Consider the following 22832-nt stretch of genomic DNA (forward strand, 5'->3'; position numbering starts at 1 on the left):
ATTTTTTATTATTTTCTTTTTGGAGAATGTGCATTTAGTTTAATAAACGATTCGTGGAGTTTAAACTGCGATAGTCATTGACCTTCCAGCGTTCATGGATGACAACATTTGGCAGGAGGGGCTTTTGTTATCAGCGAAGTTTTTAATCGGCGTGCGTAAAACTGGATGAGTTTCTACTTATTGTGTAATGCAGAACGAAGTGTGAATTGGTATCGATAATGATTTGTGGTTTTACACTAATTTTCAGCAAAAAAAAACTCTGAAATATAGTTGAAAGTGAACAAGTGTCTATCGGATTCTTAAAGTGCTCCTCAGTCATTTGCTTCTAGGGTTATGGATTCCCAAATTTTACATTTTATAGAGGAGCGTTTCACTGCCTATACTATCATCATATCGTGGTAGTGTTGTATGCGCGTGATTTTTGATTCCTCGTAAAAGTTGGAAACGTCAGCTTCCACCTGGCCCGATCTGCCTGCCTATTGTGGGTTATTTTCCTTTTCTTGAAAGACAAGCGCATCTCCAACTGATTAAACTGGCGAAGAAATATGGCAATATATTCGGGTAAGTACCCCAGTGTATTTAATAAGATCTGAGCAGTAGCATTGGTGTTCGTGACTGTCAGAAACTAAAAACAAATGTGCATTTTGTGCTGCTAAATAAATCTTTTATTTATAAAATATGCAGAAGATACAATACAAAGTGACAGATGATCGAGAGTGACGATACAGCCTCTGTAATGTCAATCCTATGTCTGACCATTGTTGACTACCATAGGAACAACGTTAGATTCAATCTAGGAATTTCCAGCCTTCCCCATGAGACAGACACTTGAAATTATACTTACATGTACTTCAAATAATTCTCTATTAGTTACACTTCTTGGCGCTATCTGGAAACTCGATAGTCCGAAGTTCTTGAACATTAATTCGGAGCACTGAAATGTATAGCCACCATTTTATATAGAGGGCGTTTTTTTTATCTTTCAAATCGACCCCCGAGCAGTGGAAGTCAGTTATTTTCTCGGATGAGAAGAAATTCAACCTGCATGGCTCTGATGGGAGACAAACGAGTCTCCGTAGACGTGGTGAAGAATACCGTCCAGACTGTATGTTGTCTATAGTGAAATTTCCTACCAGCCAAATGATATGGGGGAGCATTTCGTATCGCGGAGTAGGTCAATTGCAGTTTATAAAAGGTTCAATAAATGCCAATGGATACCTTGCTATCTTGGAAGCAAATTGTTGCCAACCATTAGTGACCATTTCAGACTACCAAGTAACTGCATCTTTCAGGACGACACGACTCTGCTCCTTGTCATTAGGCGAAAAGTGCAAGTAGGCACTTATTTTGTTACTTTAGTGTCATTTATCATCGATATAGGGTCGACAGTAATGTGTTTACTTTTGTTACAGGTGAAAAATTGGTTGGAAGAACAGTCCATTAAAACTCTTAGCTGGCCAGGAAACAGCCCAGACTCGAATCCTATAAAGAACTGTTGGCATCGTGTGGAATCTGCTGTTGCCAGAAAGAAACCAAAGACCCTTCGTGAACTTCATAATTCGTGTTTGGAACCACGAAATATCAGTTGATTATCTTCAGAAATTGATCTTGTCAATGCGTCGACGGTATGCTGCTGTCATCAGGGCCAGGGGCGGTTCAACAAAATATTAGTTTGCGCCTGGTGAACTTTTCATTTTGTTTTCCATTTAAAATGATAAACTGAAGCAAATTGAGGGCTTCTGATAACATTTCAGCCGTAATTTTCGTGTTTATCAAAACTGTTGTACAAAGGTTGAAAATGCTCATTTTGGAATATTTTGAGAGCACCTGTCAAATATTACTTAGTTTGCCTTAACTATTAATAAATATATTTTGTTTATATTTCTATTTGTGATGTTAGTCATTAATGTAACATACCATCGCGAAAAGGAGTTAGAAATGTGAAATTCCTAGGTGATGCACTTCTTGGACCACCAATGTATATGCTATTTCTGATATTCAAGGTTAACTTCTTTAGGCAGGTAGTTACGGCATATGTCCTGACTTTTTATTACAATTTCTTGCTAAGTAGGAAGAAGATGAGGAATGGTCCAACGTCCAGTAACTGCGTGGTAATGCAAGCACTGTTATTCCGGTTGTTATTATTGAGTTTATGGCGGGTTTACGGCAGTATATCTGTAGGATTGCATGTACATGGCTTAGTATAAATGATCTCCAACTATCTACACATTCTCTCCAACAGTGTACGAGTTTTCCTTGCGCAACCTGTGTACAACCTGTTCCATTTGATGACATCTTCAACGGCAGGTATTATAACTGCGGGTTCTACATTACAATTTTGCGGAGAAAGATTCAACCCACTATTCCCAGCAGTTAAACGATTCGTGGAACGAAAACCGCTACGCCACTAATCTTCCAGTTTTCATGAATGACACCAGGTGGCAGGAGAGGCTTTTGCTATCAGAAAAGGTTTTCATTGGTGATCGAAACATTACTGAGTGTTTACTTATTGGGTAATACAAAACGAAGTATAAATGTGTAATCGTAAATGATTTGCCGTATAACAGGATTTCTAAAATACCTAAAAAAGAGTATATTTGATACTGAACAAGTGTCTATCCGATTCTTGAAGTCTCAGTAATTTTTCGCTTGGGATATGGAATTTCAAATTTTGCATTTTCTAGAGGAGCATCTCACTGTCTACACTATCACCATATTCGTGGTAGTGTTATGCGCGTGCCTTATGATTCCTCGCAAAAATTGGAAACGACGACTTCCACCTGGTCCGATCTGCCTGCCTATTGTGGGTTATTTTCCTTTTCTTGAAAGTCGAGTGCATCTCCAAGCGATTAAACTGGCGAAGAAATATGGAAATATATTCGGGTAAGTATACCAGTATATTCAGTAACATCCGTAGCCGAGTGGTCGGGAGTGCAGTAGCACACGTACGTTGAGTAGTCTGGGGTTCAAGCCCCTGACTGCTGAATACTGTCGATCTGAAAAGGTGGAAAATTGTGCAATCTCGCTAACGGGCCATTGAGCGCCGGGTCATATTGTGGAAAAGGCCCATATAGATTCCCGCTATTCACATAGAATTCGAACTGAGACCTTTTCATGCTGTGGAAAGACAGCGATCTTAACCAGTGTGGTCTACTACCTTGAGAGGGTTATGGATCTTCTTGTATCTTGAAGAAGATACAAGAAGACTCCTGATGCAGTTTCATGGCTTATATCCCGCCAACAGACATATCAACCATAGAATATCCTGTTTATGGATATCCCCAGATGGCTGTTTCGGATAGCCGAAGGATTTGTAGAACCGAACTTCAGGCTTTCCTTCATTTTGAATTCTTTTTTTTTTATTTATCCAGAAATTATCTTTCCGATTAGTTATCTTTGAAATCCATTTCATTATAGTTTTTGGAAACTTCATTAACTTGTAATATATGTATTTCATTTTTGTTGCGTGTTTTACACACTCAGCAATCATAGAACTTCAGTAGCATGGTCAATGGTAACATTATTTTTTTATAAATCACTAATTTTCGGAAATATAATACTGTCATATTGCTTGTGATTAAAGAATAAGATCATACTTATGGAAAATGCCAACTAAGGCTTTGCATGTTGAACTCAGCAATCTTAAAATCGAGGTTTATAGTTGGACAACCTTTCAGACAAAGATTGCTGCCAGAACTTAATATAGGAGCACTTTAATCATTATAATGTTTAAAACGAAATATTGTATTAAAAATAGTGAAAGAAGGGTAGGTGTAGAAATGTTCAAAAAATTGAATTTAAACACAAATATGTGTTTTTACATGAAATAAAGACGAATTATAAAACTATATATTGAATTGCACTGAATTTTACAGATTTCAAATTATGAAGTTTTAATTTAAAGCACATTGATTTTATTTCTTTTATTCTTATCAGCATAAGGGTAGGAAGTCGGTACGTTGTTTTCCTCAATGACTTCGAAAGCGTGAAAGAGGCATTGAACAAATCGGAATTCCTAGACAGACCACGTCCAAGCTCAATAGCACTTCTCCCTGAAAGCAGAAGTAAGCAAAACAGCCATAATTTTGATATTTTATGAAAAGTTTTACGATTCTTAAAACTTTCAGTTGAAAAATAAATTTAATTAAAGAAAAATGCAACGTATATGCCTATATTTTTATTCTATTAGAGTTTATTGAAGTTGATGTGCATGCGTACTCTTCGCATATACCCATTATAATTAAGGAGTAGATGGCGATTCAATCCAAATGTGAAAATGAGAGAATGCATTGAAACATGATTCGGAAGAAAGTTCGCAAAGCTTTTCAGTAAAGTGCTGAAATGAAATTTCAGCACTTATTGAAAAGCTTCGCGAACTTTAATCACCGTTCTTCCATAATGTGTATAAAATTCATGGGTTTTTCCAGCCGATGGAAATTTTTCGAGCTTTAATTTCACACAGTGGTAAGTTACGTCTATTTCGAGAGAACATTTCTTCGTTTTTTGTTGCCAGGTCTTTTTATTCATAAAATTGGCAAATCGATCACGTAATTCAAGTAATATACATATTAAATACACTGCTGTCTCTATGCCCTCAGAGACCTCAGTGAAATGCGAAATATGAACAATAACAGGAAATCTGTCAGCATTGAATGGTCACTTTATTAGGCACACCTATGTAATAGTGAGCAAGACTCCCTTTAATCCTTGGAACAATTGCATTTGTCGTAACATACACTCAACAAGGGGTGGTCGAAAGTTTGTTACCTAAATGTCACAATAGATACCACAGTTTTTAAAAATTAGAATGGATGCTGATATCTCTCTTTTCCATTCTGCTCATTTTACTTCGTCCCCCCATATCCTCAGTTGCTTTGAAATCTGATAACTTGGGAGCTACGAAAGTAGGTTGAATTCACTCTCATGTTACTGTAAATTTTTATTTTATTTTTATTAATAACAAGGTACACAACAGGTAACCATTAACAGTGCATCTGAGAGCAGAACAATGAACAGAGTCGATAACAATAATAAGAAATCCAACAGGAAGCTAAACATTGATATAGATTCGGACATTAAAACTATATATACAAAAGAGGTATATATTAAGTTAAGTTATCCGTAAAACAAATAATAAATATATTAATTAGCGAATAGGAAAATAATAATAATAACAATAATAATAAATTACATAATTAGATGAGAGCTAGTCACTATGCAATTTAAGAGAAGTGGCAAACTGGTTCATGGAGTTCATGTTGCAAACTTGTTGATTGGGAGTCGTCAAAAAAAGCAATGAGAGGGCCATTTGCTAGTTTGCTGATTCTGTTCAGTGGACTGAACTTCATAAAGTCAGTAGTAGTAGTAGTAGAGCAAGGCGAAACAGCGTAAGATTCCTGACTTGTCTACAAGGAGAATTGAAACTGATTTTACTAAGGACATCAGACGCTTCATATATTCAAGTGATTACTTTGGCTAGAAGGGTGCTGTCAGCAATAACTCTTCTACTGCACAGAGGCCTCAAATGAAAATAATCACATAGCGATTCATAGTATACTGAGTGATAAAATAGAGAATTACGGTACATAAGGCAACGGACAAAAATCTGTTGGACTGTTTTAATTGTTTTAATGAAAGTTTTTGTGCGAGGATTCTAGATGGATAAGCTGAATTCAAGGTTTGGCAGAACTATAGTTTTATACAGAATGACAGAATATCTGTAGTTTTTGAAATTGTAGGTGTTCCGTTTGATAAATCCCAGTGTTTTGGATGCTTTTCTGGTGATTTTAAGGACATGGTCATCAAATTTGGCACTGCTAGAGAAGAGAATTCCCAAGTCGTTGACTAGTTCACACTTTTCGATGATCACAGAATTAATAGTGTACTCCGTATTTATTAGTTGTGGAGATCTGCGGTTGAGAAAGAGATTACTTTGCACTTCGAGGGGTTAGCAGACAGGCCATTCAGAGATAGCCAGAGAGAGAATTTATTGAGGGTGCATTGATGCTGTTGAGAAACGGTTATCTTCTTCACTGCTGAGTAGATCTTAAGATCATCTCCATAGACAGCAACTTAACATTGGAGGTGCAGATGAAAGAAGGATGATCATTTATGAACACAGTGAAAAGTAGAGGACCTACGGGGGGAGCTGCGAGGTACTCCACTTAGTGGTATGAAATGGTCTGAGTTCAATTGAATCATGATGACATGATTCAATTGAACTCAAGGAACGAAGCGTAATATAGCTACTCAGCCATGAGAGGAGCTATATTACGCTTATAATTATATTACACAATCTACGCTTATTGTTATATTACACAATCTACGAGTATCATTATATTACACAATCCTCGGAAAACAAACTGTTTCCTGAGGATTATGTAAGTAATAATACTCTTGAACAGTGTAAGGTAAGAGCAGATAATAGAGATTAAGTGAACGATGAGGATATCTCTCTTTTTACAGCAGAGGAGGTAGTTGTAGTCAGTAAGCTTGACGTAGCCTAGTGGTCAGGAGCGAGAGTGCATAACACGCGTTCCTTGAGTGGACCGGGGTTCAAGCCCGTGATTACTAAATACGATAAATATTTGTAGTGACGATTTATTGTAAATTCTACTGACTTGGTTGTAGTGCCGGAGTATAAACAGAACAGTGCCGGCGTATAAACAGAAAATAAATTCATTTATTTAAACAGATAAATGTTGATAAGACTCCGGCAATTGATTTAATTGAGAACAACAGTATCAGTAAGTTACTGAAGGTATAAGTTACTTATACCTTCCAGTTCTGCTTAATATGTATAAGAAATGTCTATTGGAAGGCACATTTCCTGTTTTGTGGAAATGTGTCCTTCTGAAATTGTTGCAAAAACCAAGCAAAGAAAAAACAAGCCCCAGGAGCTTTCGACCAATATCGCTGTTATCTAGGCAAATCAATCTCTCAAACAACTTGCCTAACCTAAGCAAGTTGTTTGAGAGATTGATTTTCCAGCGATTAAGTGAATCCATGAATTTACACCGCATTGAGTTGCCATTTCCTTATGGTTTTAGAAAATCCAAATCTACTGAGGACGCGATTAATGATTTAGTGCTTTACGTTAAAAATGTAGACAGTAAATATGTTCTTGCTCTGTTCATTGACTTTGCAGGAGATTTTGATTCAGTCTGGCACGAGAATATTCTTTACTCGTTAAGACAGCTCCATTGTCCAGGGGAAATATACCGGGTTGTAATAAGCTATTTAAATTCAAGGCAGATAATTGTAAGGGCACAGCATTTAAGTTATAGGAAATTAGGGTCTAGGGGATGCCCACAGGGATCTGTGTTGGGTCCCTTATTTTGGGTCCTCAATTTAAGCCATTGGTTCTGAACCAATGGCTTAAATTGAGACAAACAGTTTGCCATAAAATAGCAATTGCTAATGATCTGCTTATCTGTGTGCCTTTGTAACTGAAGAAGGGATATTCGAAGAAGGCTGAAATGGTTCTTCAGAGTCTAACATCATGGGCTACTGTAAATAAATTAACATTTCCACATCTGAATTATTTGATGAATAAAATTAAGCGTTTTAGTGCAGCAGTAATACGGATTTCTAGATCAGAGTGGGGGTTACGTAGATCAGTTTTAAATCTTCATTATACGGCAGTTTTTCTGCCAATAGTGACTTATGTATCATCAGTGGTGGTAACTTGTGTGAATAAGGTTAAGTTTAAAGCCAAGTTAAATTCTGTGCAAAGAACAATGCTGTTAGCAATTCAGAGGGCTTGCAGAACAGTGTCAACAAATGCCCTGCAGGTATTAGCGGGCCACATGCCGTTAGATCTTTTTATAATATATAGAGCTTTCTGTTACCATATTAGGAAGCATAATAATTTCACGTGCTTAAACATTGTGTGTGACCTTAACCCTAAGGTTGAAAAGAAAAGAATATATGCGAAGTTAATGGAAATCTGTCAAGCCAGATGGACGGATAGTATTACTGGTGCAGTCACCAGACATTTTATTCCAAATGTTTCTTTTTCATGTTTTAAACTGAATAAGTGGTTTTTTCCTAGTATGGAGACTTCTTTTTTATTACCAGGGCACGGTTCTTTGAATAGTAAATTATATTATTTTGGATTAAAGTCAAACCTTTACTGTGTATGTGGTGTTGAAGGAACTTGGTGCCATGTATTGTATGTTTGTTTGTTGTATGAGAATTACCGAACCCAATTAAAGAATGTAATTAGTGATTTGAGATATAGAAATGAAAATAACTACTTGTCAGATTATAATAAGTTTGTTGCTTTTCAAAGGTTTGCTATTTCTGTATTTCTAAAAAGAAGACAGTAATCAGCCTGGATATTTGTAAACTAATAGCTGTTTAATTTATAGATTTTTTTTTTCTGGCTCACAGGCTTGGGCGGCTTAGGGGTGGGATTGCTGGAGCCCTCTGATCTAGCACTTCTACCAGAGGGTGCGGGAATTTCGTGCGGTCACCACAGACAAATACAGTAGACCTAGGCCCAGCTCCACGTTCATAAGGAGGAGATCAGGTAGCAGTTATCCTAGGTGATGGCTGGGTATCCTGTATAAGGATAATAAAATCAAGGATATTAGGTGGATTTGGACAAATGTCTAGGGGCTACCAAAGACAATAATAATAATAATAATAATAATAATAATAATAATAATAATAAATAGTCAGCCATGAGAGCAAAGGATCACGGATACCATACAGCTTAAGTTTCCCCAGAAGTTGTTTGTGCGGGACTTTATCAAATGCCTTAGATATATCTGTGTAAATTGCATCAACTTGAAGGCGGCTATCAAGAACTTCAGAGGTGTATTGCCAGAAAGGAAGCAAATTTGTGACCACTGACATGCAACTGCAGAAACCACGTTGATTCTGGTCAATGAAAGGCCTGAAGAATTCGAAGAGTTGTTTGTATACCGCAGTGTGTCGAAGAGATTAGGTTGCTTCTGAAAGCAACCTAAGGTTGTTCTGAAAGGATATGGGCCTATAATCAGTTATATTTTATTACATTTTATGAAAATTTGAACTATATGAACCTGCTTAAAGTGCTTAGGATACTTCCCCAGCCTGAGAAACAGTTTGAAGATCCGAAGTATGAGGTATTTTAAGGTAGTGACAGTCTTTTTCAAAATAAGCCAGGAATGTCATCTAGACCTCTAATGTAATCATTTTTCATGCTTTTTAATGCTGAATTTAAATTTTCATCTGTGATAAAGAGGTTGATTAGGATATCATCTTTAATAAGTGTGAAGTCAGGAAATGAGGCAGGTCTCGATTTATCATTGGTTTGAATTATGGAAAAATGTTTGGCAAACTCTTGAGGATTACTAATTTCGTCCGATGAGAGAAATCCATCTGAGCTATGGAGTTGTAACTTTTTACTGGTTATGTTCTTACGTTTCATGAAATTCCAGAATGGTTTGATGTTTCTGTGAGTAAGTAAACTATCCTGAACTGACTTTGTATACTTGTTAGATTTTAATACGAGCGTTTTCACTTCTTTGCGGAGTTGGCTGAATATTTCATAGTACTGACTGTTATCTGATTGCTTATATATACGTTCCTATATAATTATTTGGATTTGATTTTATGGATTAATTCGCTGTTATACCAGTGCCGGTAGTGCTTATAGAGCTAGGTTGAGCAGATGCCAATCAGCCATTCTGAAATTAAACCGTGAATACAATTGTTTGCATTGTGTGGGCGATTTTCTATTTGCTGAAAAAACCGAATTGTGCAGACTAAAACCCATGGAACATTCGCCTAAAACCGACTAACTCAGTCACGTTGTGAAAGAACCCATAAAAATTCCTCACGCTTTCGAGGATTCAACGAATCTCCACCCGTGTGTGGATAACGGTGATTATTCTCACTGTGCCACCCTCAAGGTAGGCCCCTTTGTATTAATGGATCAACACTTGGTTGCCACAGATTTTCTGGAATTTTTTCTGACCAGCTGCATCTCTTCAAGACTGAAGTGCACCAATTTGTTAATGGTTTTTCCAAAATTAGATAGCGTACCATGTCACTTGGCAATAATTGTGAAGAACTGGTTCCAGGAATATTTGAATGAATTCAGCCTATTGTATTAGCCACCCAATCATCGGGTCTCAAAACAATTAAGAAAATTCAGGATGAGGTAGAACGAATTCTTTGGAGTAGAAATCGTCGTGCACCTAATTTGAAAAAAAAAAATAAAAAAAATGGTGGGCAGCAATTGAGTCATCATGGACCAGAATTCCTGTGGAAAGCTTTTGATTTTCATTTTTCTAGTGTTGGCATTCAAGGTGAGCGGACGCGCTTCGTCAGGGCTCCTCAGTTAAGTGGATTGCTGTTGATTATTGCTTTTAAATATTTGATTTATTTAGATATTGTTGGATTATTTTGTTATAGGTTTCCCTGTAACAGTTTGATTTTTTATAATATTATAGATATAATTTTTTAAAGTTAATTTTCATTGATATTTAGCTAATTTTATAATGGTAGTTACGAGATCTGCCTTAAACTCTTCAGAGGGTATCGGGACTCACACGGAAATAGCCAATGGCGATTTACGGGTGAGTCATGATTTAATCAGTTGCGGAACCTGTGGAATGTTTTCCAAGGTCGACCTGGTGACTAGCTCACCTGGGGATTCTTTTCTTTGTGATCGATGTAAGGAGTGCACCGATCTTAAATTACAATTTGGTGCACTGATGGAACAATTTGAGTCACTGAAAAAACAGGTGCTTGCCCTCGAGAATAATGCATCTGGGAGCTCGTCAGGGGACTCAAGACTCCAGTAATCTACCAAGTGATGCACACCCGATTCGGGCCTCAAAACAGAAAAACCAAGTGCAAACTACTCTGGTTAAAAGAAAGGACATTGTTTTATTAGGAGACTCCATTGTCAGGGAAACGGGGAATATTTTTTAGAATAAGGATAGGTGGAGTAGAACCAGGGTATGTATGCCGGGAGAAACTAATAATGATGCCACCAACAGATTGTCAGATTTTAAGGGGGGTAAAGAGAATATTATTATTCATGTGGGGACTAATGACATTAAACGTACACGATCTGACGATTTGTTGGAAAAATACAGGACCATGCTGAATAAATGCTGCAAGCTAGGCCACAATGTCTATGTGTCTGCAATTCTGCCCAGACACGATAGGAGGGATTATATGTTAAGAGCCTTGCGGATAAACTCAAGATTTCATGGACTCTGCAAGGCTTTAGGGGGGAAATTTCTATCAGCATGGCCCACTCGTAGGTAGAAGGAATTTGCTTTGTAGAGACGGGATACACTTAAACAAAGGTGGTGCAAACGTTTTTGCCAGTATTATTGAGGATACCTTAAAGGTTCACGGAAACTGCTAGTTAGGGGGGGGGATGTTGGTAATACTGACACGCGTCTATCTGATAATATTGGTCAAAGTAACTCTTGCACATACCTCAAGAGTTCTTATCTGTTACCCCAACTGGACGTATTATCTAGATGTTCTGGGCCAAAGACGTTTCACGTGAGCGGGTAGCTAATATCAGGGAAGAGAGCCTAAAAAACTTCAAGGGTTGTGTTAGGGTTGCTAAATATACAAGTACAGTAAGTCTTAATTGTTTATATAGTAATGTTAGAAGTGTCGTCAATAAAATGAGCGAATTCGAACTGCTGGTTAAAACAAGTAACGCGGACATAATAGGGCTTACGGAGACGTGGTGCCACCCGGAAATTGGGGAAGATAAGTTTCAGTACGGCTTGTATAATGCACTTAGGAAGGATAGGATAGATAGAAGGGGTGGTGGGGTAATGCTTCTTATCAGAAGCAGCCTGAGTGCGACGATAGCTTTCCCGGATTCAGACGTTTCACGTGCTAGTATAGAATCTGTATGTAGAAATTTTGTATAATGCGAGTAGGAGTAATCTACAGACCAGGTGATTGTGAAGATTATGACGAAAGCCTCTACATGCAAATGGAATGGGCAAGTAAGCGTCAATGTCTTATTATGGGGGATTTCAATTTGCCTCTAATTGATTGGAGTAAATGGGAAGGAAAATCGACATGGGGAACTACATTTTTAAATCAACTAGATGACTGTTATTTGTATCAACATGTCAGGGAAAGTACTAGAGAAAAGAATATCTTACACCTCATCATCACCCATGAATCAGATGACATAACAGGGCTGACAGTAGAGGAACCAGTAGCAGGAAGTGATCACGGGGTTGTAGGGTGGATGAAGAAGAGAGAGTGGTAGCAGTAGTAAAAGGCAAAGGAATGGGTTTTAATTTTAGAAAGCACCCACATCAGAACCCACGCTTTCCACATTCTGGTAGGAGCTCTACCCCCTGATTTAGAAATAGAACTGGATTGCTATGCCAGCTCTCAAAAGGAGTTTCACACATTATCTTCGACTTCACTATAAACTCGGATAATGGCCATAAGGCAGAGAAGCAATGCCTCTTACTGGCCGTAGATACATTAAAGCCAAACTAACATAACTGGGAATTACTGAAGATCTTTCTTGTGCTTGTGGGGGGGGGATACTGGGAAGCTGGCACCATCTTATATATGAATATCGCCTGTATGAGGAGGACCTTCTTTTTATATTAATTACCAAAATCACTTACTTACTCAGAAATCAGGAATTAGACCTACTGGACAATATACAGGAGTATATGACAATTTTCAATTTTGCTCAGGAGTTCTTTGCAAGCAGAAGAAACAATCCAAACATATATGCCGAAGAGCAATCACTAGATAGTGAATAATATACACCCAAATGCTGATATCAAGACCTAACAATTGTGACAAATACCTGGATGCGATTAAATACTTTGACGTGACTAAAATCCATAAACAAGCCACAGACTGAGAACCTCCAATTGTAACAAATACTTGGACATGACCAAGCCACTGAGGGGAGATGGTCTCCCAACCATGACTTCCACTTCTTCAATTGTGACAGTTACCTGGACGTGAAAAAACCAAAGAAAAGGACTTTGCCTCTCGACCATGACCTGTGCGCCAAGTGGCGATCAGTACCAGACTCTCTTCTCTGGTATCTTTCCCCTGTCTCCCATTCCCCTGCGCCACTCGCCTTTTGGAGTTTGCTGCACCTTTGAGGACGCCTTCCTTTACTTCTCAATATTTCTTACTATTTTGCACCCTCACCACTTAACTTTTGTATAGGTCCTGTCAGTGAAAGCTCAGGCAATTATGTGCCATCAGGACCTTCCAGAGACCACCATATTACTAGTTTATAATAGTAGTTTGATTATGTGAATATTTCTGAATTTTTTAACTTATATTATGAGAAATAATTATTTATAGTGTTTCTAAATTTCAAAGCATTTCTGTTACATGAGGATATTTAGCTTTAACATGTGTGTACAAATTCTGCAATTTTTTCTTACAGCTTTTATTGCAGAAAATGGCCCTATCTGGCAGGAACAACGAAGATTTGCATTACACATACTGCGTGATCTGGGATTCGACAAAGGCCAGATGGAAGATCGCATAAAGGTAATTGTAACTGCGATCATGGTAAATAAGAATGCATTTTCGGAATCTTTAGTTCTCTGAAAGTTAAATGTATTTGACATATGTGTTTCGGTACGAGCAAACGCGAATGCAAAATTTTAAAAACATGCCGGTTGTTTGTTTGTTAGGTAGTAATGTTTTTTATTTGGCTAGCCCTCGATTTCACAAAAAAAATTAAAAAAGTACAGTAAAACACCGAATAATCTATTTTCACTCAAATATTAACCAAGACGGTTACATTCTTCTAATGTCGTAATTTTTGCAGAAATGTTGATCCTGTTTCTGATGTGGTGCTGCTTTCCGCGACGTTGATGACCGCTGCAGCCATTGCGTCGGCAATGGCTGCAGCAGATTTTCTTTTTATACTCCGGGACCGTCACATAAAGGAGTTCACAACATGGAAAGAATACAAGGACATTGTCTTGTTATAGCGGTGAGTTTTAACAGGCTGCAAACGTATCCTTGCTTTTGACTACTCGGCTACGGTAGCCAACATTAATTGCTGTCCAACAGGTGACTCCAAGTTTTTGTGTGCACTCTCCCTTTTGTGCTGATGGGGTCTTTCTTGCGATTCTGTTCACCTACCGCAGGATCCAGTGTTAAAATTGCAGGTTAGATCTTCAATGTGCAGCGAAATGGCAGGTTTAACATATGTACTAAACCGTGTACTAGCTTTTACGGAAACATTAGTTAGCTTGACCCAAAATTTGTGCTGCTTCCCCCTGGGGCGTTGTGTAGAAAAAAAGTTGACAAAGTCAACCTTTTTTTGACAGTGAATTCAGGTTTAGGTTAATAAAATTGGCTGCCAAAGCAATTCTGGTATGATGAGGTCTTGACGACAAAGCATGCCTGACTGACGCTATTTACCATCTCTGGTTGGTGGTGTATTCTCGTGTTCGAAACGAAGCATTTCAACATATCACTAACTCCTTTTTGGCTTTAGCATCCCTCGAAATAGGTATGCTAAATCCCAGCAACAATCCTTGATAGTATTGTCAATGTGTGTGTTTCTGCCGTGTAAGTGCTCTGTACTTAGTGCACTCTATATTAATACCATATTAAATATAGTATTTAGAAGTTTTTAATAATTTTTACCCATATTTATGTAAAATTTACTTATTATTGGTGTTTTTTCTACATCTTTCTGTTTTGGATGCCAAAATAAACGTTTTTGTTTTGTACTACAGGACGAAGTATGTGAGTTTATAAAAGGAATTGAAGCCCACAGTGGAGAGCCTTTTGACCCGAAAGATGCCCTATTTTTTAGCACCGTCAACAATATAAGTTCTTTGGTTTTCGGAAAACAGTTGTCCAAAGAAAGAATAAAGTATATTAATGATCTCTTCACAAGAGTTAGCGCGTATTTAACAACGTTTGATTATCCTACATATTTTCACTGGTTTGTGCCATTAATAATTTCACTCCTAAGATTTATGCCCATAGTAAAATTATCCCTGGATGTCAATGAGTTTATAGAGTAAGTATCAACTAAAGAATATCTCTTTATTTTATATTTTTAATTCTTGCAGAAGTGCAGTGATCACGTATATAGATATTAAATATCATGTATCGATTTGAAAGCAAAATGACACAATTATGTGAGATTATAGATATAAACGTTGTGAATAACACTACAGGAATTAGTGAAATCAGAATTTACAAGATATTCTTAGAACGGAATTAATCATAATAGCTATCTTATTTTTGCCCCATTTTCTTATCTTCTCTATAATTTCTTATGAGAAAGGATTTTACTAATGAATTCTCATTTTCTTATCATTTTTCATATCAAGATGCAACCCTTGTTAGTATTATGTTTGGTAGAATCGCCGACCTCCCGAAATCGGTTGGAAAACCCCCGGGTTCGAATCCTCCCTACGATGTGTGGAATTTTGATCTGAGTTACTTGGTCTCAGGCGAGTGTAGCATGGTTTTTGTCACGGAAACTCGGGTTTTTCATCCAGTACACAAAAACTCTATCACATAATACACGCAATTTACAGTGAGTATGGAACAATATGGCCTTAATCGTTGATGCTCCTAAACCCTACTATAATTGATTTGACTGGAGATGCCTCTATTCTGAGTCGATAGAGGATACCACTAGAGCCTTGTTCGAACAATTGAAGTTAACTGCACTCTGTGGTGCAGCCAAGAAAGTTAGGATTTGTAGTAAGTCGAATCGGTGTTTTAATGAGGAAACCAAGTTGGCAGTCATCAGGAAGTAGAAGGCTTACCGGAAATGGCAGAAATCTCAACTTTCCTCAGACCTCACTATATTTAAGAAAGAAAGCGCTTACTTCCTAAAAAAGAAAAGACAAGTCCTAAACTAAGCTGTTCTTGATAGGTTGAAGAGGCATAGAAGGATTCTATCACACCAGACAAATCATCATATCATTGATCAAAAGCTTGTACAGGAATGGGTACAGTGCAACCTCCTGCAGGCAGATTTTCCACATCCAGATTCCTCTCCCCAGCAGGAGTACTGGTTACCTAGGGCACAGATGAACGCCATAGAAATATCTAGAGATACCATAATTGATGTCATCAACAATTTACCTAACAAAGCTACTGTAGGACCAAACGGTTTCCCATTATTCATAGTAAAAATATGCAGCACACACATTCTTAATATTCTACTCCACATTTTCAGACGAATCTTACAATTTGGAATCGTTCCATCAATTTGGAGATCTTACCATGTCAAGTCTATTCCAAAGATTAGGAAACCTAAATCTCCGAAAGATCCGTGACCAATTTCCATCAGTTGCTCTTTACTTAAAATCTTTGAAAAAGCGATTCAGCCATTAATTGCCCAGCACTGCTTGGTCAGAGGCTCGAGTACCTTAATACCGTTCTGCACAAGAGATCAACAATTACCAATCTTCTAGATACCCTCTTCGGAATCCAACAGGCCATCAACAACAAATCCCAGATTGGCCTGATCTTCCTGGACATTAAATCGACATATACTTTCCAGGATAGAATATACTTTCCAGCTCTCTTTACTATTCTGAAGCACTACTTCGGTCTGGCTACAAATCGTGAGGTCCATCCTACTTCTCAGACGTCTGTTACCCTCAACGACTTCTAGGTAACTTTAGACGTCACAAGAGGCATCCCGCAAGGGAGTGTGCTTTCAACAATCCTCTTCGCAGCAGATTTGGAACCTTTTCTAGCATGTAATTCTAACTTTGTCTCTTATGCCAATGATCTGAAGTTCTACATGAGTTCAAACCATTCTGATCAGATCCTTGATATTAACCAACAAGCCTCTACACAGATAATGAAACTGGGCAACTATCTAGCCATAATTGGGTTGCATCTGAACCATTACAAATCTGCTCAACTACGATAACCAAAAAAAAAAGCTAAAAAGGATGTTCAATTCTTCGTTGGCGGGAAAAGGGTGCACAGGGTAACTTCCCACACAGACGTAGACATCACCTGGTATGTTGGAATCACCTTCCAGCCTCACTTTATCAGGATGAGACAGAAGACATACGCGGCACTTTGGGCAGTGCGTCAGGGGCTTGTTGGTGTGCATCAACTTGCGCTTCTTTCTCGGTACATCCTAAGGTGCATCACCCCTGTCCCTCTCAACGCATCTGAAATTTAGTCATCTGCTGCTGCCTTCCACCTTAAAAAGTACCTTTGTCTGGAATATTTGTTGCTCAGATAGATGAACAGGCTGGTGATTCATCCTTTTACTGTCTCCGGATCCATCCTCCCAGCTAATCTAGGGACTACTTCTGGAGACTTCTCATCACGACAAGAAATGCACTCACGCTGGCACGGCTTATCACAGGCCGAATTGATGCTCCATCTGTATTTCCGTTAATTTCTGGCCCAAAGAAGAAGACAAGTGGTGAACGTCACGACTCCTGCCAACCTCTGCGGTTTACACTTACAAACAATGATTCCCTTAGGGGAATGTTTCCGGCCAACTGCCTCCAAACCTATAATAAACTGGGTATCAACCTTGATAAGTTCTGTGAGGACAAGCTCTACAGAAAGGAATGCCTCAAGAACTGCTACCAACTCTTGAACCTGCGACGATCACCTACTCCTGGTATTTTTGCCTGCTGCATTTTAATTAATTATTTATTATTATTATTTTTTGCTTCTGATGTTTATTGCTATAAACTTTGTTTTTATTTCAAGCGTCATATGATATCAGTACGTAAAATCATCTGCAACGGATAAATAGGCCCAACAGCGGTAACCCATTCATGGTATACGGGTGTGTTAAGATTTTGTGGTAACAAATAACATTCTTCAACCAACGCAGGCCTCAGCCCGTGACCGACGAGTTGGCTGTCAGTCAGCTTGAAATGCGACACCCATGGGAGTCCCGCACATCTTCGATCGAATTTAAGCCTGGTGAACGTGCAGGCCACAACACTCATTGGATATCTTCCGTTCCATCACGTTAGTTGCCTTTATCAAAAAGCAAAATATAATAGACATTTTACTTGTGGTCAATATATTAGATTTAAATTATAAAACTGAGAAGAAGAAATGTACTAAAGCGATATACACTGAGTGATCACTGAATTATGACCACCACTATGAAACCTGAATCCGACCCGTTGACAACGTGAGGCACGAGAGTGCGGAGTTAGTCGACCTATAGCTTAGATAAGATGTCAGAGGTTCAGTAGGTAGTAAAATTCCGAGCGTGATGGGTAAAAGGAAGGATTTATCGGACTTTGATAGAGGACAGATTGTGGGTGCTCGACGAGCTGGTGCCTCGATTTCCCAAACGGCTGAACTGGTGGGGTGTTCGAGAGCCGCCGTAGTTAAAGTGTACCAAGACTGTCTTCAAAATGGTCAAAAAAGACCCGACGGAAAAATTGCAAAGGTCAGCGCAAGGTTGAACTTACAGGTGAGCACCGGGTCCGACGACTCGTACAGGCAAACAGGCGCAGAACTGTTGAAGATTTGACTACCCAATACATCACAGGCCAATCCGGAAGCATATCTGGCATGACCATGCGTCGCACACTCGCACGTATAGGCTATACTAGCAAACAACCCCTAAGGCACTCTCTCCTAACCTAGGTTCATCGGCGTAAAAGACTCCCTTAGTGCAAAGAGTATGCAAGTTGGACGTTAGAAGACTGGAAGAAGGTGTGCTGGTCGGATGAGTCACGTTATTTACTCCACACCGTGGATGGTCGTGTACGGATTTGGCGTCAACAACATGGGGCTCTTGATCCATCATGCATGGTATCAAAAGTGCAGGCCGGTGGAGGCGGTTGTATGGTGTGGGACATGTTTCACTGGCAGGAACTTGGACCCCTGGTGCATGTACATGTGGGACAACGTATCGTCAACTGCTTGCTGACTGTGTTCACCCCGCAATGTTACAATTTTTCCCGAATGGCGATGGTGTCTTTCAAGAAGACAATGCACCGAGCCATCCGGCACTTGTTGGGCTGAAATGGTTTGAGGAACACAGTTATGACATCCAGCATATCGATTGCCCTCCGAACTCCCCCGATATCAATCCCATTGAGCACTTGTGGGACACTATGGAAAGGCATATCAGACGAATGGATACACTAATCACCTCCGTACCTGCATTGCTGACCGCATTACACACAACTTGGTTGGCCATACCTCCCGAACGCCTTCGACATCTTGTTGGTTCAATGCCACATCGGATAGCTGCTGTAATGAGGGAAAAAGGAGGACCTACGCAGTATTAGGTATGTGGTCATAATTCAGTGATAACTCAGTGTATAACAGTAAGGTCAAATCTTGGTAGAATTTTATACTCACAACTGTAAATCAAGATCCGTGGGGTCACTAGAAATTATATAACTGCTGGTGATATTTTTAATACAGTAAATTTAAATAATACTTGAAGTCTGAACTGAAAACAAACTGCCAGTCAAATACTTGAGAGAATTTTTACCAATGGTGATAGAACTCTCGATTCTATCTCCAGTTTATTTTAGGCAGGAGGTAGAAAAAAAAATGAGAAATATGATTCTCCAATTTTTACTGCTTTAATTTTTATGGCAGAACTTAAAAATGCTATTTCTTCTATGAGTAATTACAAACGCCCAGGTATGCATCTACTGAAAAGAATTTTCATAAAATAAGATTCTCCTCTATTAGGCCAAACCATCTTTTGAAAGACTTCAACGAGTGTCTTAAACCTGGGAATTTCCCTGTTATTTGGAAGTCTGGCCTCATTAAAATAATCCAAGAAACCAGATAAACCGCAAAGTGATCTTAAATCATACAGGTCTATCTCTTTATTATCCAACTTAGGCAAGTGACTTAGAAAAACTCATGGCATACAAATGTAATCAACTTCTTTTTCTAAATAATCTATCCTCCTCTCCTCAGTATGGATTTATGCCCGGTTGTAGTTGTGAAGACGCGGATTTTGAATTGAAAAATGCTAATTGATAGCTTTACTTACAAATATACACTAATACTTTACTTTGCTAAACGTACTGTTTACATTCAAAACAAACATCAGTCGGTATCTAAATCTGTTTCTCGAGGGTGTCCCCATGGTTCAATTCTTGGTCCCCCTTGTGTGGAATCTCCCCCTCGATGATTGGCTGTTTTCTATCTCTGAAACTGTCGAAGTGCAAATGATTGCCTTTGCCGACTATCTCCCCATCTTAGTACATAATAACTACAGGTCTCCTTTGGAACAACGGAGACCTCTTTGGCTTACTCTATACTCAATAACTTGTTGGATTGGACACTGAAAAGTAAATTGTGTTATCATCTAAACCAAGATGTTGATATTTCACGGAAAACAAGAACATAATTGACCTCCGGTTGTCAAATTTAATGGAGTATCTTTTTCACTTGCTACCATCATAAGAATCTTGGAATCATTTTTAATGAAATTTGCCATTTTCCATTCTTTCCACACATTCAAAATTTGCCATTCTTTCCACACATCCAGAGTCTTTCCAACAAAGTTCATACTTTTACGGCCATGTTATTCAAAATATCTCAGCAGGATTGGGATTTATAAAAGGAAACTCTCAGAATTCTTTACTACACAGTTTTTATTCCAATCGTTTCATATGCAGTCAGCATATGGTTTCACAGAACCGAACTTATCGCAATTCAAACCAAACTGGACATTGTCCAACGTATCTTTTGTCTACTTCTTCTGAGAACAGTTTCAGTTGCGTCTTTATAAGCTATAGCAGGCGTATTACCTCTGGATGTACATATATCTCACGTACAAAGGTTTTGCTTACTATATTCGTAAAGGATATCCTCTAGCTTTTTCTGAATTGATCTGTGATCCCACTGCCGATCCAAAGAATGAAAAAACGAAATGTTGGCACTGAGCTACATAAAAGATGGCAAGCGAGATGAAATTCCTCTACCAAAGGAGCAGTGGCCAAATGTTTTTTTTTTTTTTTTTTTACTGATATTAAATTCACTACCTCAAAAAATAATCGACGTTGGTTCTACCCAAATTTCTTACATCATACATTTCTACTGGTCACGGTTCTTTCAATGTTCATCTTCTTAAATTCAATCTAGCTAGAGAAATACCTATTTCTGCAGTGCCTCTGAAGATCGGAGTCATGTCTTATTATTTTGCACAGTTTACCAAGATTTAAGACAAACATCTAGTAGAGTACATAATTTTTCTCCTGGAAATGCAAGATATCTTATTGTAAATCGAAATGCATTCTCAGCGCTACAGGAATTTGTTACACAGGTTTTTAACAGACGACGCGGATTAATGAATTGACTTCTGCACTTAACAAAACTAATTTTATGACTCTCCTATGTTGAAATTCAACCCTATTTACTTGGGCTTCGTTATTTCCCTAGGGTAGTTATGCTAGTCCCTTTGGGGAGAAGTGTTTTTTTTTTTTTAATGTTACGTCTTCGGGGTTTAGATTCGCCTGTCTCCAGTTTATTACAGGCGGGATTTTCACCTGCTCGATTTGGGCTTCCTGGGTACGAGAACTGCAGACATCCACTTGAATAACGTAAGAAATAATATGGAGGTCCTAAAGCCTGGGAACTTTATTAGACAGTTGGACAGACAACTTGGGTAGTCGAGACCAGCTAATATTGCACTATCTCCAGTGGATGCTGGATTCTTTGTGGTCTTCACCACCATACATGAATATAGAAGACTCTATGCCCATACGACTTGCGCTTCTTCCTAAGGATGCTGGTATCATACATTTAGTTTAGTATGTGTATATTTGGGACCGTCTCCTCGTGGCGTGGACAGCTGCACACACACGCACACCTTCATAACACTGCCTCACTGTACGTGTCCCTTTTTTCTGACATTGGAGAGAGAGGGTACCGCATTGCTCGTTATTTCATCTTGAGACAATGCGCCAGATAAAATAAAGTCTAGAATTTGGTTGTTGGCTGAAACAGCACTCTCAGTGAACTGAACTGTGGTCCATTTGTCAGTCCATAGTGCCGAGGAGACACTGGGTGTCAGATTAAGACAACGTGCTACTTCCGCTTGCGAATGCCAGGCTTCACGTCGACCAACGGCACGCCATCACAGAGAATCGTGTAAACAACGTTGACTTGCCATCCTTAGTACCTTAGGTCGGGCTATCCCACAGAGCAAGCCTAAAAATTGGAATAAGGTGATGTTGGCACAACTCGTGTTTTAATAGGCATGAATAATTTGCATAATATACGGGTCTGTAAGGTGGCAGATCGATTTCTATTGAATAATCGGAATTTCAATGCTAGGATGCCTATTATATCGAATATAGTATTCGCCTACAGTGACACTGTTCACAGTAAAATATTAATGAAAAACATTTTGTTCTGTTAATTTTGTCAAGTAGTGTATTTAACTCTCACGGTTGTTCAGGCTTCCTGGATGATATCTATGACGAATGGAGTATGCCTCAGAAAAGGGATGACGAATGAAATACACGCATTGTCAATTGTAACGTGAGCTTCTGCATAAGAAGAGAAATAAAAATGATAGACTAAAGCTGGTTTGTCAAGTATTGGTGGTTTTAATACTTATAGTTTTACTCTAAATTTATATTTATTTCAGTTATATTGATAACGAATTATTAGTTTTATTGAGACGAAATTGTTTATGAGATGGTTCAATTTTCAGTGAGTAATGTGCATTTCTTAGCTATATTTTATTTTATCTTTTTACAGGCGTGAAGCCGAACCCATTAAAAAGAAAGCTGATCCAGATAACATTGGAAGCTATATCGAGGGATTTGTGGTAGAAATGAAAAAACGACAAAACGAATTGAACAGTTCGTTCAATGGTAATTATCGCTCTCAAAACA

At 38.4% G+C, this 22832-nt stretch overlaps 1 protein-coding gene across 1 annotated transcript in view; it reads left to right on the forward strand.

The window, feature by feature from the left end:
* The first annotated feature begins 2152 nt into the window (after positions 1 to 2152).
* Positions 2153 to 22832, forward strand: part of LOC150088485 (cytochrome P450 2U1-like) — a 36407-nt gene continuing 15727 nt past the window's right edge. The window contains exons 1-5 of the mRNA XM_090370181.1: positions 2153 to 2307; positions 3937 to 4064; positions 13412 to 13518; positions 14724 to 15013; positions 22696 to 22811. Coding sequence (XP_090226307.1) covers positions 2153 to 2307; positions 3937 to 4064; positions 13412 to 13518; positions 14724 to 15013; positions 22696 to 22811 — 796 coding nt within the window. The remainder of the gene's footprint in view (positions 2308 to 3936; positions 4065 to 13411; positions 13519 to 14723; positions 15014 to 22695; positions 22812 to 22832) is intronic.

The sequence above is a fragment of the Mastigoproctus giganteus genome, chromosome 3, assembly GCF_048544385.1.
Source record: "Mastigoproctus giganteus isolate SK-2022 chromosome 3, ASM4854438v1, whole genome shotgun sequence".
In the NCBI taxonomy this organism is placed as follows: domain Eukaryota; kingdom Metazoa; phylum Arthropoda; class Arachnida; order Uropygi; family Thelyphonidae; genus Mastigoproctus; species Mastigoproctus giganteus.